The 19,400-nt window shown below is 38.7% G+C and overlaps 1 protein-coding gene across 1 annotated transcript in view; it reads right to left on the bottom strand.

Annotated features, from left to right (window-relative positions):
* Positions 1-19,400, bottom strand: part of LOC116701449 (CUB and sushi domain-containing protein 3) — a gene marked incomplete at its 5' end in the record, with an annotated part of 211,419 nt that overhangs the window by 165,994 nt on the left and 26,025 nt on the right. The window contains 1 exon segment of the mRNA XM_032535155.1: positions 5,412-5,619. Coding sequence (XP_032391046.1) covers positions 5,412-5,619 — 208 coding nt within the window.

The following is a 19,400-nucleotide window of genomic DNA, read 5'->3' as shown; positions in this document are numbered from 1 at the left end:
ATATTTGTACAAGTATCTCTTTATAGTGGAGTGGTGCACCACAACTCCAGTGTCTGCCAGGTCTTTCTGGATGGATCGTGTAGTCAAACGTGGGTTTTGCTTTTCTCACAATCCTGCGAGCTGTTCTGTCTGATTTCTTGGTCTTCCAAATCTTGCTTTAACTTCCACTGTTCCTGATGACTGCCATTTCTTAATTGCATTCCAAACAGAGGATGTTGGCATCTGAAAACCCTTTGCTATCTTCTTATAGCCTTCTCCTGCTTTGTGAGCATCAACTATTTTCAGTTTCAGTTTTCTAGACAACTGCTTAGAATAACCCATGGTGCTGGTTGTTGGGACTAGGTCAGATGAGTCTGGGCATTTAAAACCTTAAGATTGACATCACCTGGTCTTTCCAGACGATGATTGAGAACAATCCATGACACTGTCAGGTCTCAGCTTTCCAAAGGGGGCGGTGCATGCTAGAAACTCTGCAAGGTGCCCAAACTTTTGCAGATGACATTTTTTATTTTTTTTCTGTTATTTTGTTACTTTTTGGAGATATTTCCATCTTTTCTTGGCTTCTTTATGCACATTCATAGAAATTTTTACCTGGGGTGCCCAAACTTTTTAGCCCCCCTGTAAACAGACAGACACAAAACAAGGGACCAAACTCCTGTGCAAATTAATTGCAAGTATTTTTTAAAATATTTTTTTTTGGACACTTGTAGGCCTTTATTTGCACAGGAGAGCTTAAACTCGAAAGGGAGAGATTAGGGGAATGACATGCAGCAAAGGGCCACAGGTCGGAATCAAACCCACGGCTGCTGCATGCATACAGTAGATTCACAGTAGTGAAAAAACAGTTACTAGCACCATTAAATTGCTAGGAAACCTAATAAATGATTGTTATTGGCTTTAATCATTGCAGAACAAGTTCTAAAGACAGCAACAGGTGTTTTTTATATTTTACATCTTTTTTGGTAAACAGAACCTGGCCAATATTTCCAATATGCACATGCTACCTCCAATAGGCCTTTGGAACACATTATTTCCTAGGAAAAGACGACTGACATATTACAACATATTACTGCCATTTTAGACAGTAACAGCTGGGCTTGATTCCCAGTCCGCTAAGTGCTAACAATGCTAAAGGCATTCACATTGGTGCAAGTCTGTATTTAAGATCACCTCCACAGAATCTCCCTTTGCCATACCTCTAACATTAGAGATTACATTGGGCTTCACATTCCTCTCTCAAAATAGTAACTTCTTTGGTTTAGATTTTTGTTATTGCTTTAATTGCTGATATACTGTATATCGTAAAGTTGGACTTTGAAGCATTTAGTATGCTACCTGCTCAACTGTTTAAATGTCATTTCAATGTGTTTCTTTCTTCCATTATCATTATTATTCTGATGAGAGAGATAAATACAGGTTGTTTATAGAGAAGGGAGATAGAAACAGTATTGTTTACAGAGTGACTTTTTGTCAATATCAAGCTTCAGGAGTTTCCATGGGGACAAAGAGGACATACGACTGACGCCAGAGAAAGAGAATTGATGCCACTCATTACATAGCACACCATCACACATCAAATCAATACACATGCACACATGATTACAAATGCACGTACTTGCATGCAAACAAGCATAAAGTATTTAGGGTAAGACAATGACACATGTAAAAGGATGTATCCTAGACTTTTTCTAATGGGAAAACAAGCTAAAAATAGGCAATAGACTCTTTCCTCATTGCTATTAGATGAGTATGCCTTTTCAGTTTTTTTGTCTGTTGTGTGATGTTGAGCGTCACAAACAACATATCTCACAGAGACCCCACTCTGCATGGACAACTGTTTAAATCATACAAATATCCCGCTGTGTATGTGTTTTGAACGTATTAACTGCAACTATTGATTGATTAAGGCTCCCAGTCAGTCTGTGAGCTTGGTCCGATACCGTTTTTTGCTTCCGGTTACCGACCCTGATACCTGAACTTGCATTTTGGCTGATACCGAGTACTGTTCCGATACCAGTGTGTCATATATTTTATTATGTTTTAACAGCTGTATACTACTATTCCTGTATGGATGTGATGTGAATTATATCTCTGTTGTCGGTCTGGCTCAAGTTAAACTCTCAAACAATGAAAGCAGGAGAAATTTCTTTTAGTATCCAGTTTGACAGTCAGTTATAACTGAAAAAGAACATAAATAAACTATTTTAATGTAGATTTTCTTTAGGGCTTTATTACTTGGTATCGGATCGTACCAATTGTACCAATACGATCCAATACCTTCCCTATCCCAATGTTTTAGGCGGTATCGGAGGCGATACCAATACTGGTATGTGTACATACCAACGGTATGTATGATAATCGGTACATTGGTCACTATGCTGGGCGGGGAAATAAAATCAATAAGCACTACCGTTTGAGCACTGCTTGCATAGAAATGTACAGAATTTGTGGCTGAGATTTTAAAAAAAAGAGTCATAGTACCGCGGAAAAAGGAAAAGGAGCTAAAATTAGGGTGCCCACATGGGTGTCATGTCTCCATCACTTTCGATCGAAGCTAGAGCTGAAAAATTCCCGTGACTACTGCAGAGTAATTTGTCCCGGGAATAAATGTTGATTGTAACCTTTCCCACATGAGACAAAAGCCAGATGTTTGTGAGTGTTAGTGTGTTTTTTGTGCTGTGGTCATGGGGCTTCAGTGGTTGGTCGCCAATCTTTACATTGAAACAAACTACAATTTTTTTTTAAATTTATTTTCTAATCAAGACCATCTCCTTCTAGAGCTGGAAAAGGGGAAACAGGTGATGATACATGCTTTCTGATATGGAAGTATCCAACTGAAAGAAGGCAAACAGCGGCCATGAGGGAATGCACCTGGACAGGAAAAAGGATTAGGTAGACTTTGGCATGCAAACAATGCCAAATTATTACTACATAGTCTAATTCGCTGTTACATGATAAACTCACAAGTAGGGTTAGGTACCTTTTGCATCTGAACCAATATCAGTACCGATACCAGTACCAGATATTTGGTTCGGTACCCAACGGTACTTTTTTCGGTACTTTCCCTCTGTAATTACAACATTTTTATTTCAGTTGTAAAAATAATTCCAAACCTATTTATCCTATTTACTTAAGATTATGTTATTTATATAGAATAATTTAAAATCCCACCCTCTCTCCTCCCAAAACCATCCCTACAGCCTCTTACATTGAATAATTATTCAACATTTATTCTTATGTTTGTATTATACTGTTTAGTGTTTCAAAAATGTAAGGGCAAGTTGGTATCCGTTTTTCTTAAGGCTGTACGTCTGAATGCCGTTGCTCAATACAAAACTACTACCATATTAGGAGCCTAGCTGCTGGACAAGATCCTTGATACTAGAAAAACTGATCACAGTGAGTTAATTCAGCAAGTAAATAACTACACAGCAGTAAATGACATGAGTCAAGACACCAGTAATGTCTTCTGGACGCCACCACATTACCCCCAGGCCTAACTCTAAGCAATACATTCTGGTGGTAAATTAATTTCACTTCAGTTTTGAAGATTTTGTATTTGCCCCCAATTCAAAATGAAAGCTTGACACAAATTTTCTGAATGGCCTGTTAAATTGAAATGTTTTTCAAATAAATTGAAAGAACATAGAAGTTATCTGGACTGAGTTCATTAATGCTGATATGTTTGCCAAACCACAAATAATTGTATAAGACATTCAAACTGGAGGAAAAATTGTCTTATTAGAACATATTACTGCTGATGATTAACCTCCAACCTACTTTACTTTGTCTCTTTTTGCATGTACTGTATGCTGGATAGTACTATATTTTCAAATGTACTGCCATTTTGGCGAGGACAAAAAAAAAAGTATTTTCAAAGTCAAGACAGCAATGAAGGTGAAATAAACGTAAGTAAAATAAAAGGAATCCAATATAAAAGTATTATTATGATTACTATCTTATTGATCTCTCTCTGATGATTAATGGTATTTTATTTAATGTATGTTGCGATCATGTAAAGTGAATAACACCACAATTCAGCTATTTTTCAAATAGTGATTAACTATGCCATTTATGACAAACAACAAAATTACTTTTCAATTGAATAAGTGCACACAATGAAATGTGACCAGCAGAGCCCAATCAGTTACCAACAACAGATAAAAGTTGTCAGTTGTTGAGTAGCAGTATTGAATTGCTGTGGTTCTTTTAACATGATTGCAAGTACACATGCACAAATACATGTGCGTGCGTGCGTGCGCGCGCGCATGTATTTGTAACACACACACACACACACGCACACACACACACTAATATCTGTTACCATTATAAGATTCAAATAGGTTACAGCAACAGCAATGGTTTGTCAATACCCTAATTTACCAACAATCAATAAGCAACCAGCGCAATAAAATATTGAGTGAACCATCTATAAACACATGAGAAAATAATAGAAAACCATGGAGAGCTGTTAAAAGTATACAGTAACTAGCACAGATCAATTAATTCATCTCTAAATTTTGAGGCTTATTTAGACATGAACACACACACACACACACACACACACACACACACTTCAATATTTTATTTATTTATTTTTTACATGGAGAAAATGACTTTACTTCAAGAACAAGAGATAAAAACTGTACTTTATATCTGCAATAACATTTTCACTTTATTACCTGTTCTTACTTCAGGTCTAACTTATTTTTATTACCTGTTCTAACTTTTTATTACTGAACTCCAAGTGTGGTTAAATTGTTCCATTAACTCAGCCTCTCTGTGACTACACTATCTTAGCAGAAATGTAAACTGCATCCTTTCCCTTTTTTTAAAAGTATGGATTTCAACCATAGTCACATATGTCACAACCACCCTAAGTACAGTGGAGTTCTATTGTACCTCTATTATACTGTTTACCACATTGTTACCTACTGCAGAGTGTGGGCTTTGTGATGCTCTACCACTTTGTTTGGATAGTCAACTTTAACCTACCTGCATTTCTGCCAAGAAATAATGGATAATCACACATTATTTTTAACAATCAGGCCACCCGGTTTAAACTTTAATATCCAACCCTAAATTCTTTTGTACAGTACACATATTTTTCATTTTCACCATCTGGATAATTGTATGTCTTTTACAACTGGAAGGATGTTCTGAACCCTTCTACAATTTAACACTAAATAGTGACTCATCTCTCCACTGCAATTCATAAGTTGTTCTAAAAGCAGAAATACTAAATCTGACACAGACAAACAGACAGTTCTGCATATCCACATTATCTTGTTTCTCTGCAACATAATGCCTGTGACACACACACACACACACACACACACACACACACACACACACACACACACACACACACACACAAATTAATGAATGCATTAATTGATAAAGGGACTCACCAAATGGTGGGTGGTTCAGATCCCTCAACTTCCAGGTAGTCATACTTCTCCTCTGTCTGGAAGTCTGTAAAGATGACAGAGATGGTGTCTCCAGGTTCGGCCAATAGGATCCAAGTACAGTCGGCCTGGTTACCATAGTTGCCGGGGTAACCGGGACTGGTCACCACCCCACTGCCGCCCCTCACAGTGCCCCCACATGTGTCCTCAGCTGTCAATCAAATCAGAGTGACAAATAGAAAACCTGGGTTAGGGAGAGGAGGAGGGACTGAGGGGCGGACTTTTCTTTTTTAATTCAATTTCTTGCTTTTTGGATAGATTATTTTGATTATCACAGCTATTTAAGATGGGCCAGGTCAATTACCAAATGTATTGATTTAAAATTATAACCAAATTAGCAATTAAGATCAAATTCTCAGTAGACTTGGCTTTATTTATCAACATCTTAAGTAGACTACAGGTCAGCCAGCTCAACTCCCCACGTCTCTCCCTCTATAGAGGTGATTTTTCTTAGTTACTTTAAATTTATTATATTACAGGTACAATCTTTGCTCTCAACTCCTAATGTTATTTTGCAGCTTGGATGTTATAAATGAATGACTTTCTCATTACAAAAACTATCAAGTCATATTAACAAACACTATAGTAAAAATATATGGAGCTCTTACATCACACTTCAGATATGAAGTAGATATGAAAAATAGCATATGCATGGCAATATACAAACAGTCCTTATTTTATGGACTATCAGTTATCTGCCATTAAGCCAGTAGATTTTGTAGGATTATGCTGTTTTATTTTAGCTAGTTAGAATCACCGGTGGGGTTTAGAGGTTAGGCTGCAGTTCCTGTCTTACTCAGAGTTGCTGTCCTCTCCTCCAATAAAAAGGTAAGTTGTCCTTTTCTCCAATCACAGACCTTTGCTCTTGTCTCCTCCAATCACCACCAAGGAACTTTAGATTCTGTTTCCCAATTGGCTGGTTAAATGTCAGTTTATCAATTAGTCCTGAATTAGTTTCACAAAAAATAGACCAGATGTGATGAGAAGCTTGCCAATTTTTTCAGAAATTTTCATCACATCTAATTGATAGTATTATTCATAATTGATAGTAGTACTGATTACTGTGTAACAGATAAAGACACATGGATTGCGCTGTGCACACGGCATAAATTATACACATAATTTATACAGATACACTCACAGAGAAAAAACATACTACATTGGACCTTTTTGTGTCACTGGGACATTGGTTGTATTTCAAGATATGGAAGAGGGCTGTGCTCATTTCACTTCTCAAAACACAGAGTGAATATGTTGTTTTTATACCCAATTTTTTGAAATACACCCTTTTAAAAAAAGGGATGTTGGTATTTATCCAAAGCAAATCAAGCCCAGCCAAGTAGTTACTGCCCCAGTGATAAAAGACACAATGTTGAACCTTTTTTCAGAGCGTACAAGTCCAACTGTAAACATGGCATGAATTATACCTGTATAATTTATAGTTATACATTAAAGTGGCAGTACTGTATGTAACACACTCTTAGAGCAGAGATGTATTTTCTTACACACCAGTGAGTGCAATTTGGAATGACATGTGATTTATATTACACTGCAACACATTACGTGTTGATATCATCAGCATTTAGAGAAGACAGAGAAACACCAGATGTGTGTTTTCCTTAAACTGCACTCACTGATAAGATGAAAAAGACACATCCTTTATAAGACTGTAGACAGATGCTGTCAGGTATGCATGCATACCCTTTAGGCTCACCCAGGCAGTGCTGCCTTAGGGAATGCATGTACAGATGACAGAGATAAGGTATGGACCAGCCTGACTCCACCCACAGCCCACAGGAGGGGTAAAGGAGTGGTCCCAGACTCACATTGAGCAACAGACGATAACCAATAGAAATGAATACAAACATATTAGAAGAGATATTCAAAATTGGATTGAACAGAGTGCACAGAGTAGAGACAGGAAATACATAGGCTCAAACAAAGACAAACATAACAAAATTGAAATAGGCAAAAGACTGGTACAAACTATGTCAGATAGAAAACAAGAAAAAGGATGAAACAAAATAAGTGGTTTGAAATGAATTTTAGGATACAGATAGATTAGAGCGCGAAGTTAAGAACAAAACAAACATTTCATTTGTTTGTCTTTGAAGGAAAGATACTCGTGTCAAAATGCGTTGACAGAAGCTGGTGACAAGACGTGCATTGTCCCAAACTACAGGTGCTGATGTGTAATAAAGTACAAAAATGCAATATTTATTAAATATTGATTCCTTCATTCAAATAGATTAATATCAGCCACTGAGTCAGTCCAACAGACAGACAGGCAGACAGGCAGGCAGACAGACAGACAGGCAAGCAGGCAGGCAGGCAGACACTGACAGACAGACCATTCACTTATTCATACTGACATTCATTCCACAGCTAGACAGTTAAGGAGATTTGTGTAAATGATCCTACACCCTGAACCAAACCCTGCTGAGACCCCATTACATTTGCAGGAGAGCAATGATGCAGTCTGTGTCTGTGTGTGTGTGTGTGTGTGTTTGTCTGTCTGAAGTGAGTGAGTGTCCACAGCATGGGAGTGCTGCTTGCAGGATGACAGCTGTCACAGGTCTATCATGACAACAGGTCCACACTGGTGGAAACGCACCCGCACGCACCCGCACCCGCACACACACACACACCCACCCACCTCTTCTGGTCCTCGAGCTTGATGAGCCAGTAAAACTTGACAGACAGGTGGTGAGGTCTCAAGGTGCTCTGATGTGCGGCTCTTATAAAAGAAGAGCAATTTAATTTAAAATGAAAAAGATGACTAAACAAGTGACCAGCACTCTTATGTGCAGTGGACCTTTGGTGAACTTGACAGTCGGGGTGGGGGAAAAATTTGATTCTAAGATACATTGCAATTCACTATATTTATTTTACATATATTAAGGCTGGGCGATACAGAGTAAATCAAATATCACAATATTCTTGACCAAATACCTCAATGTCGATATTGTATGGTTGACTATTGGTGCTTTAACAAACTGTTATTTACCCAATGAGATTTTTAATAAATAATCACCAGAAATGATTTAATGACTTAGTGGGTAAAGGTAAAAAATACAACAGCTGGAATAGTCTGGTACATTCAGAAAATTACATAATTTTACTGTAATGTAGTTTGTAAAACCAGGAAAAGACCAAACTTACCATATTAGGATATCCAAAATCTAAGACGATATCTAGTCTCATATCGCGATATTGATATAACATCGCTATATTGCCCAGCCCTAAAAATTTATATATGGCCAAAAGGAAAAAAAATGTTTTGTATACAGTATATACATGATCATAATCAAATACATGATCTAATTGGACATAAATAAAAGAATTAAACACAAAAAGGCTGTTCATCTGCTTTATCACATTACGTCTGACCACCTCATGTTTCATGTTTCAATTATCCACCTTTAAACATGACTGAACCTCTGACATGGAAGACTACTGTGAAAGAAGGTGACTTTCACAAGCATATTTTAGGCAAATGTCTGTTTGACAAATATTGTATATGTGATCGAGATGCATCAATTGTCGGTTCTGAATCAGAATCAAACCCAATCGTGAGGTGCCCAGACATCCCGCCCCTAGCTTTCAGTCATGATGTGCTCTGGCTTTGTGTCAATTAAAATCCATTACTTTGACCTAAAGCATAAAATAACTTTTTATCATTACTTTTAAAATAAGCCGACCTCAATGCTGATGTTTCTGGAAGAAAACCCAAAAGCCATGTAAGGACTCCATGTGATAATCTTAGGTGACACATGATGCAATTAGGATCCTCTCTAATTCTGTTGTGTGTCATCTAGTAACGGCACGGCTGTGCAGAGACCGCTTCAGGAGCAGCTGCTCTAATAAAAAGTGACATTTGTTGAACGATCTCAGGGGGAGGGGGAGAAGTCCACATACCTACAGCTAACACTGATTACCTTCTGTTAAATGTGCGTGCATCAGACATGACATGGAACCAGTCAGCTTTCCATGCTGCACCTGCTAATTTTGGATACCGCTTGCTCCTGCTCCATCAATCATAATGGGACATCTGTGTGACAGTGTTAAATATTACTGTGTCTACCACACATCATTTTCTGGTCCCATCCCTTTCCTTTTTTACACAGTATAAAATTAAAGGAATATGTCCCTCTTACAATTCAAATCACGTCATGTGTCCATGTTTCATTTTGATTCAAACATACTGTGGGCTCTCTTTTTTACGCATAGAGTATTCAATAAAAGATCTTTTCATTTTGGAATACTACACTTTTTGAACTGAGTTGGAGGATGAAATTTCATTATATACAAGCTTGATCAGCTTATAGCAGAAATCTTTAAATCCAATAAGCAACTAAATTTATCTGTGGCTGAAAACTGATGGGCACTGAGGTCACTGAAGACACAAGGCATACATGTAGAATGCTTAAAATTAGGACAAAAATGAATGTTATTGTTTTTATAATAATTACACGATGAGTAGTCTATATCCATGACGTCCGACTTCAGGGATAGTTCAGGTGCCACCGGAAATTCCATTGGATGTTTTTCATTTCGGACGGATGTCCAATACCTTCCCCTTTCTTTGTGTTAGAATTTTTAACTCGGGGGATTTTTGAGGACTATGGTTGACTGCTCCTCAGATCTCTGCAGGGTTAATCACGACAGCTAGCTAGACTATCTGTCCAATCTGAGTTTTCTGTAGCACAAATAAAACAACTTTTGAACATACATATGTTACTTCCCGAGGCTATTTTGCAAAGGCGCTGTAACTCCATGTGGCGCTCAGCGCCGCCCTAAGACAATTGTGATTGGTTAAAAGAAATGCCAATACACCAGAGCACGTTTTTCTCCCATCCCGGAATGCTGTGTGGACTCGCCAGACCCTCCTTCGCAGCGCTGTGGAGGTAGGTCTGGCAATATGAAACTACAAGATGAGTGATATTGAAGTGACAGATATTTGGTAGATAAACCTGTTTTTTTTTTCTGTCAGCTGCCCCCCGCCCCCTCTCTCTCTGTGTCTCTCTCTTACTTACACACACACACACACACACACACACACAAATAAAAAAGAACCAAAAAAAACCCACACTGATCATAAAAAAATAAAAAGTTAAAAAAAGAAAGTTATATTGAGTATGAAAACTCTTGTTCATTACATTTTACTTCATAATTGCAACCGCATGTGAAGTATTCATTGTTGCAAAACGTTCTGTATATAGTTTGTTTGTTACCATGAAAACACCATCGATCTGAAGCTCGATGCTGTCATGTAAAAGTTTTCAAATCAGCAATAATTAACAATTTTTGATCAACTCATATCAATTGCATGCTTAAATAACATACCGGTTAAACCCCGCACATTTCAAGGAACCCGACCCACTTCCGGGTTAAATCTGACCACTTCCGGTTTAGGCCCCCCCAGTCCGAGTACGGATCCGGATACAATAATTCATGTGGTAACAGATACAGATACAGATACAGATAATGCTGTACTCGCTCATCCCTAATAATGGGTAAATCTATAGATATGTGAGGGTTCTGCTATCTGGCTGCACTGTTCTACTGGGTTCTGTTTTCTGCTTTTATTTTAGATGGCAACCTGGAGAGGCTGAACTCACAACATGATGCTCATGCCCCAGTACACTGACCCACAGGAGGAGGGAAAGTGTGTGTGGAGGAGGGTGCTAGATGTTAGTCTGAGTGTGACTCTGTAAGTGTCTGAGAGGAAGAGAGAGGGAACGAGAGAGGAAGTGTTGACCATGTTGCCTTCATTTCTTATCACATCAGTGAGTTGGTGTTGCTCTTTTTTGCCTTTCCATCTCTCTCTTTCTCTCTCTCTCTCTCTCTCTCTCTCTCTCTCTCTCTAGCTGTTGTAGCACCACTTCTCTTTTAGCTTTCCTACTAGTCTCTGCTCGCTACACCCCTCCACTTCTTTTCTGCATCAAAATTATTTTTACAGTAAAACAGCAAATCTCCTCCTTTACTCTCTTTCTCCTCATCCTCCTCCTCACTCCCTCTGTTCTCCCATCTATGCTCCTGTTTCTCTTCCTCATCCATCCTTGCCTCTCACTCTCCCACTCTTCTTCCTTGTCAATCCACCTTCCTAACTCTCCCCATCTCACCCTCCCTTGCTCTTTCTCTCTTATGGCCTAGGGTGCTTTGATCACTCGTTATTAGCCCCCTGATCCTGCCTTCCCTCTCTTGCATCCATTCATCCCCTCTTCCCCACTGTGCTGTCATCAATATCGCAGTCATCTGAGGATTCCTTCTTTATCCTTCTCCGTCTCACTGTGTCTTTCTTTAAGATCTTACTCTCTCTGCATTTCACTCTCCGTCTCTCACACTTTCTATCTTTCTGTTGATTGATTTTATGTTTAATGGCTTTTCTGGCCTCATCTTTTTTCTATTCTCTTTTCCACTCACAGTTTCTTCCCCCTCTTCGTTTCCTTCTGTCCCATAACTCCATTCCTTTCCTGCATTACTTTGATAGGCAGATCACTATCAGATCCGTACACACACACACACACACACACACACTTCAATCACAGAAGACCCAGTGTGCTGTCAACCTCTAAGGATTATGGGCCATCTACATCATCCTCTCCTCTCCTCTCTCTTCAGGCTGTATTCATCCATCCCTCCTGCTCGCTTATCTACATCCACCCACCCATCCATCAACCTCTTGCCCCATATGCTGTAAAGCAGAATATATATAGCTACCCCTCCTTCTCCCTCATCACTCCTTCCATACCTTTAATACTTCAGTTCCCCTGCCATGAATGAATGAATAGACAGGAGGAAGCCTGTTAAACATGTGTACACAAATGATCCAGCATACTTTTTTAAAATAAATTTCTTCCTGGTCTGATAAGTACTGGGCAATCATCAAACTTCCTCCGCAGCTGCACTGTGTGCCATTCTGCAAAGAGGATGGAATTTCACCTGTGGACTTAATGTCACTTTCACCACGATGCCACAATGCTTTAAAGTGCTCATATTATGCTTTTTTTCAGGTTCCTAATTGTATTTAGAGGTTAAATCAGCGTAGGTTTACATGGTTTCAGTTTCAAAAAACACCTTATCTTTCTTATGCTAAACATTGCTGCAGCTCCTCTTTTCACCCTGTGTCTGGAGCTCTCTGTTTTAGCTACAGAGTGAGGCATCTCACTTCTGTTCCATCTTTGTTGGGAGTCGCACATGTGCAGTAGCTAGGTAAGCATTATAACGTGTGTTACAAAGTGACGCACGTTTGTTACGTTTTGTCACGTAAAGGCTGGACTACAATAGAGCTGTTTGGAGCCGTTTGTGAACAATGTTTTCTGTTGGAGATGGTATGTCCCTTTGTGATGGAATTTGGGCTTTTTCACTTTTTGCACCTATTACATGCGCACAAAAGATATATAAGGAAAGGGAAAAAGCCAAAAAGCATCATATGAGCACTTTAAGAAACAGTTCTGGATCCATAAGAATAGAATCTTACAAACATCCATTTCCATCAGATCTGCAAAACTAGTAATGGCATTAGCAACAATGTGAGCAGAACTCAATGAAACTTTTGGATGCAATCCAGCAACAATGTACATACAAGCAATGCAAAGAAAAAAATGGGTTAGGAAGGAATGTGATTCTTACAATCTTATGTTAAGGATCAAGTTGCAAAGAAATTACACTTGCTTCCCACACAACCTATATTTGTAGATAGAAATTGTGTGTCCACAGCTGTGAGTTAATGTGCCCTCCCTTTGGAGCACAAAGTCCTTGAAATTAGAAAGAAATATGTTTTGTAAATGCCTATCTAAGACACACATATAAGGCTTTTCTTATCTTACGCCCCTTTTTGTCAGGACAACATAATTTGTCAGTGCATTCCAAAACCAATTTAACAGGTTTTTGAGCCAACAAAGCCATTGTTAACGTTTGGTTATGTTTAGGGACAATAAATGACTTAGGTAAGTATAAAGAAAAGATCTGGTTTGGGTTAAAATAACTACAATGTTTCTGGGTTAGCTCAGTTGGTAGAGTAGGCGCATATATATAGTACTACTCGACGCAGCGGCCTACAAATTCGACTCCAACCTGTTGCCCTTGCTGCAGGTTATTCCCCTTCTCTCGCTCCCATTTCATGATTCATCTTTCCTGTGGAATTTAAGTCCTAAAATGCCCCAAAAAATCTTTTAAAATAATAAATAAATAACTACATTAAGAATGACCATGGTAATGCTTAAAAAAAACCTTTACTGTCTTTAGGAAATAGGAAAGTGTCAAGGTCCAAAGTCTTGTTGAACCAAATAAACCACCCCAACCTCCTCCATCTGCAGACTTTGTGACTCTAACAGTATTTCCTCTTTTGCACTCGATGGACAAAGGTAATAATTTCTATGGCCAATGAAGGGCTTGGATGCGTTAAAGTAAATGTGAAGTTTTGGGGTATTTGCTGAAAAGTTGGTGATGCTGTGGTTTCTCTTGGAGGGGGGGGGAGCATGTAGGCATGGAGGCTTGTATGTTGTTCTGTTCCAAATCTGATCTCCTTCTCCATTACCTTTGTTTAGAAGAAGTGCCATGCAATGTATATTCACTACTGATGTTCTGGCTTTCACGGTATAATGGTCTGTTTTAGTCATATGGAATTAGTCAGCTCATTTGCCCAATTTGATTGATATATGTTTGTATTTCTTTTGGTTAAACAAGATGTAGGACCACCATCTGCCTTTGATGATGCTTCAGTCCTGCACTGTGATTACAAGATTTTGGACTGTTCTTTGAGGGCAGCCTGCAGTTCACTGAAGCGCAAATGACACAGAAATCTACCATAACAATTTCCAGGAAAGACGTCTGACCTAATCTAGTTGTTTAGGAAATTATTTTTCGAGTTAATTTAGCAGTGTGTATGGAAAATTATGCATTTAGAGAACAGTGTTTGCACCATCTGGTCTTGTAAAACATCTCATATTCCTTGGCTGCTACTCGACCATGCAGCAGACATGTGAGCTGAAGGCATCCTTCTTGTTGCCAAACTTAACCCAATCTGGATACAGAATAAGTTATTATATGTGATATTCACAAATACGGGTTTTAATCTCTTTACACCTAGAATGTGACAATGTACTATTGCATTCCTATTAAAAATACCAGCTTTTTGTTGATCAGAATGGATAGAATTGATTTGTTTAGATGATCACTGAGATGATTCAATTTAGTTGTTGCTTTTACCACTAGCACTGCCAGGGGGTACTATAACCGCTGAATCCAATGCCCTAGAGCGTCTGTATCCTTTTGTTAATAAGTTAATGTTACGTAAAACGTCAAAAAAAGTGACAAACATTGGGGAAAAAAAGAGTCAAAAGTATTGAAAAATGGGACATATACGTAAGAAAAAGTTAAAAACATCAACAAAAGTGTTTTCGGGAAGACAACACAAGGGTTAACAGTGTACAGTAACGTGCTATTTTAGCTGCCACCCAATGCAGTAATACGCCAGTCATTGTCGTCCAGTTTAGTTCAGTCAACACTAAATTTCTGAGGTATTTATGAGCAACTCCTGGAAATAAATCAGTTTTAAAAAAACAAACTATTTTGGTTCTATCTGATGCTGTTCTGAGTTGTAAGCAGCGTAAAAGTTGCAGTGTAAAACTTAAAAGGCATGAAACAAATGCTGAAACATTGTAATACATTTTTTCATTTTTATTTTGGCAAGTGAACTAAATGGTAAATATAATCCCGGTGCAAATGATTACATTCTCAGATTTTATCAAAACAACAAGTCCCCTCAGCATTTTCAGTTCAACAGTCAACACACAATGTTTCATTCATCGTCTCAATGCGCTGTACAGCCATTCTTTAAATGCTTCAACCTGGCTGCAGAGGAGAGGCCGAGCAGAGTAGTTGGTTTTCTTTATGTTATTCTAGAATTACAATAAAATAGGAATGTGCAGAATAAGTATTTAGAGAAAGTCAGGGCAGGAGGAAAACAAAGCATTAACAAAAACGGAATAATTATATTATTTAAAATGAAAACATTCAATGGCGTGGGCTATGACAGTTCTAGTGTTTGCCTTGGGCTTACTTGCTGTTGGCATTTTAAACTCCGTTTGATTTATGAGAACTATGGTTAACTTTTTCTCAGATGTCTGCAGGGTAAATCCAGAAAGCTAGCTAGACTATCTGTCCAATCTTTTCTGTTGCACGACTAGAACAACTTTTGAATGTACGTATGTAGCACCAAAACAAGTTCCTTGCCGAGGCTATTTTGCAGCAGCTGGCGCTTAGCAACGCCCAAGACGATTGTGATTGGTTTAAAGAAATACCAATAAACCAGAGCATGTTTATCTCCCATCCCGAAATGCTGTGTGGACTAGCCAGACCCTCCTCCGCAGAGCTGTGAAGGAAGGTCTGGCAATGCGACAACTACAATGTCCCTGTCTGTGAGCTTTAACTTGTGACCACTGTCTGCTGATGTAGGACCCCTCAGGTATTCAGGTTTTGTATCTTTTGAGGTGTGCTGCCAGCTTTGTCTTGTTGTTTGTGTCTTGTTGTAAAATGTATTAAGACAATGACTGTCAGACCATATTTAAAGCAGACAAATACCCACATTTAACTTATCATGACCAGTGTTGGGCAAGTTATTTCCAAAATGTAATACATTATTGATTACTAGTTACTGTCATTTGAGAGTAATTAGATATATTACTGTTTCTGAATTGTAATACTTTACACTATGTTTGCATTACTATTGAGTTACTTACACCAAAATAAAAGCTGAAGTTTGACAGGTAGCATGTGAATTTCACCACAGGATTAACAAAATCTCATCTTTATCCACTTTAATACATCATAATTTATTCATATAATTTTGTATTATTAATCTGAAGGTGCAATGTAACTAAAGCTATAAAATTAAAATAGGTAAAATGTACAATACACTAGAAGTAGCCTAACAAGTAGGATTAAATTAAAATACTCGATTAAAAGCACCTTTCACAATTGAATTGAAGTAGCCTACGGTATAGTTACTTTTCCCCGCTGATAGAATTTAATGATATCACGTGTAGCAAGACTAAACATTAATTCCTGACATGTTGTCATCTGCCAGTTGCACGGTCACATTGCTGTCGGCATTGACAGGACACAGATGTCCCTAGCATATCGTCTTCTGGCTCTGACCATGAGAACAGTGACGTGACAGTTTGCTTCAACGCAGCGTAAACAACTCCTGAAAACAACGTCCATGTCGCTGCACTCATTTCAACCACTAATCCAGCAACAGGAAATAACACTCGCAGACTTTTTTTCTCTGTGCCGAAATGTTGCGCAGTGTTGGTTAATTCTTAAAAAAACAAACGCCACTAAATGTTGGGTTAAATGCGTCAATCTCGTTACTGAGATTGTAACAGGTGTATTAACAAAATTGTATTAGTAATGCGTTATATTACTGCTTTACAGCAAAAAGGAATACATTACTGTAACGTGTTACTCCCAACACTGATTATGACTCATCTAACTGCCCTTGTAACTGGGCTTTCCTTTGTATGTATCGTTCCCATCAGTTTTCTTCCCTCGCTAAAATATTATTTAATCAATCCTTTAAACCTTGTTAGAAACATATTGGTTGGCCTCTTCTGCTTGCCAGCATTACATTTTAGACAGTCATAGCGTTCACACACACACACACACACACACACACACACACACACACACACACACACACACAGAGAATTCATGCTGACCTTCAGCTCCTCCCACCATCTGTCCACAAATCAAAGAACAGATGCTGCCTGCCACTCAACTAACAGCCCAACATTTAGACCAATTAGGGCAGAAGAGTCATTTAATGGTAGATCACTAGAAGGAGACATGAAGAGAGAAGGCAGTGATTGATCAAAATATTGCTAGCATGTTTTTGATTCTTGTTACACTGTGATTCTTCTCTTCCCATTATTGATACCGTCTGACCCCGACTACTGACCCCCTTTAACTTATGTCAGAAGGTGACATAATATATAATACCTTGGCTATTGCAGAATAGTTACGGCAACAACAACGGTAATACTGTTAAGGTGATACTTTCTTTATCCTACTGGATAAATTCTGTTTGCTTGTCTTGCTAGACGACAGGGGGGACTACATTACAGCATCCCTGTTTTTGCTCTGCTCAGGAACACTTTAGCAACACAGATCCTGTGGTTTTAGAGTGGAAGCTACGTATACTGTACCACTCTCTTGTCCCAACAGAAAGAAAGTGTGAATTACTTTTAAACATCCAGTTAGAGAGAGGGCATAGAAAGAGGTAAGACATGTTCAACTAAATGACAAATCAAAAGGAAATGCAACAGAATGGAAACAAAGACTCTCCGTCTCTCTCGCTGTCTGACTCCAGAGCAGTATTGATAAGTGAGTCTAGTGTCCCTGTTTTCTCATTTGGTCATTAAACAGGGTTTCTAAATTATCAACCATAACAACAAACTCTTAAAGTTGTGATTTATTGTATTAGTTCTCATTCGTTCACCCTCCCTGTCCTTCTTTCTTTTATTCTCACAGAGTGGGTGTGTCTGTTTTATGTGCACGTTTAACAGTGTGCGCGTGTGTGTGTGTGTGTGTGTGTGTTCACCTGTGACAGTCCCTGATTTTGTGTATGTGTCTGCCAATTTTAATGTGCTTTTATTCTTGTATGGAAAAAACAATGTGAGACAGAGACCCTGGGTGTCGGTGAGAGCTAAATGTCATCTGTGACATCTTAAACAAATAGCTGCATACTGAAAGTTTAATGCATCGCAACCCTGACAAAATACATTCCACTCCTGTCTGTTTTGCTCTTCTTTCCTTCTCAGTCCTTCCCTCTCCTATGTGGCAAGACCTAGTCCCCAGTTTATTAGTTACACCTAGCTAAAACTAGAGATGTGTTCCTATTATTTGGCCAAACTTACTGATATAAATGGGTTGGAGAAAATATTAGAAACACCTGTCATAATAACACAACACATTATAACACAACACCCCCCCCCCCCCCCCCCCCCCCCCCCCAACACATAATGGTACAGAATCAAACATAGTTGAAAACATACATGGACATTTGAGCTTAGCAAGACAACAATACTGAAGCTTCAATCACATAAGGCGGGGTTTAAGGAATATCAGTCAATGGCGATCGACTACCGATGATATTCGTTTGTTCTTTCAGAGAATGAAATAGGTGGAAAAATGTTGCCTGCCAATAAATACTGTCAATCTTTCTCATGTCTTAATTTTTTAATACACAATGTTGTTAGAAGAATAATTCCATCAATAAATAATGCTGTACGATAAATTGAAGGCTTTCATAAGGACCCAGTGATTGGTGATCGAGCCCCAAAAAACCTGATCGGAGCAACCTTATATCAAAGTATTTAAAAAATTGTCTCTGCAAATTTTTTTTAAGAGGGAGTAAATGCGATCAGCATACAGTATTTTTTAGGCCTCAAGTACATAAATAAAGCTATGGCGAGAAACACTGAATGTAAACATGTTTGTTTACAAGAGAAATCCACATTGTGGATGGCATCACGATGGAGAGCCACCATTGTGATGCCACACACCCCACCCTGTCAGACACACACTAATCGTAGTGCACGGGAAATTGACAACTGCGTTGGTCTTAAACTAGCAAAGACACCTGCATTGGGCTTTGCGCTGTGCTGCCCCTTAAGTGGAAGCAACTTCTTTCCCTTACGTGCAACCTACTTGTAGTGGTAGTCTCTCTCCCTGTCAGTATAATAGCTCGCTCTACCTGGCCTCGTAACGTATCAGCATGCGGTAAGGTCATGCTCTGCGCCTCGGCTTGGACACAGTGGTCTCGAGCGAGAGAGAAAAGGCGTTAACCTGTAACGTTTTCACACTTTCCTTTTCCTTTGTGGATGCTACTGTGTGCGTACATCAATAAGTAAGTCTGATGACGAT

The sequence above is a fragment of the Etheostoma spectabile genome, chromosome 14 (assembly GCF_008692095.1).
Source record: "Etheostoma spectabile isolate EspeVRDwgs_2016 chromosome 14, UIUC_Espe_1.0, whole genome shotgun sequence".
Classification (NCBI taxonomy): Eukaryota; Metazoa; Chordata; class Actinopteri; order Perciformes; family Percidae; genus Etheostoma; species Etheostoma spectabile.
The sequence above is the reverse complement of the archived record's forward strand: the minus strand, read 5'-3'. Positions and strand labels throughout refer to the sequence as shown.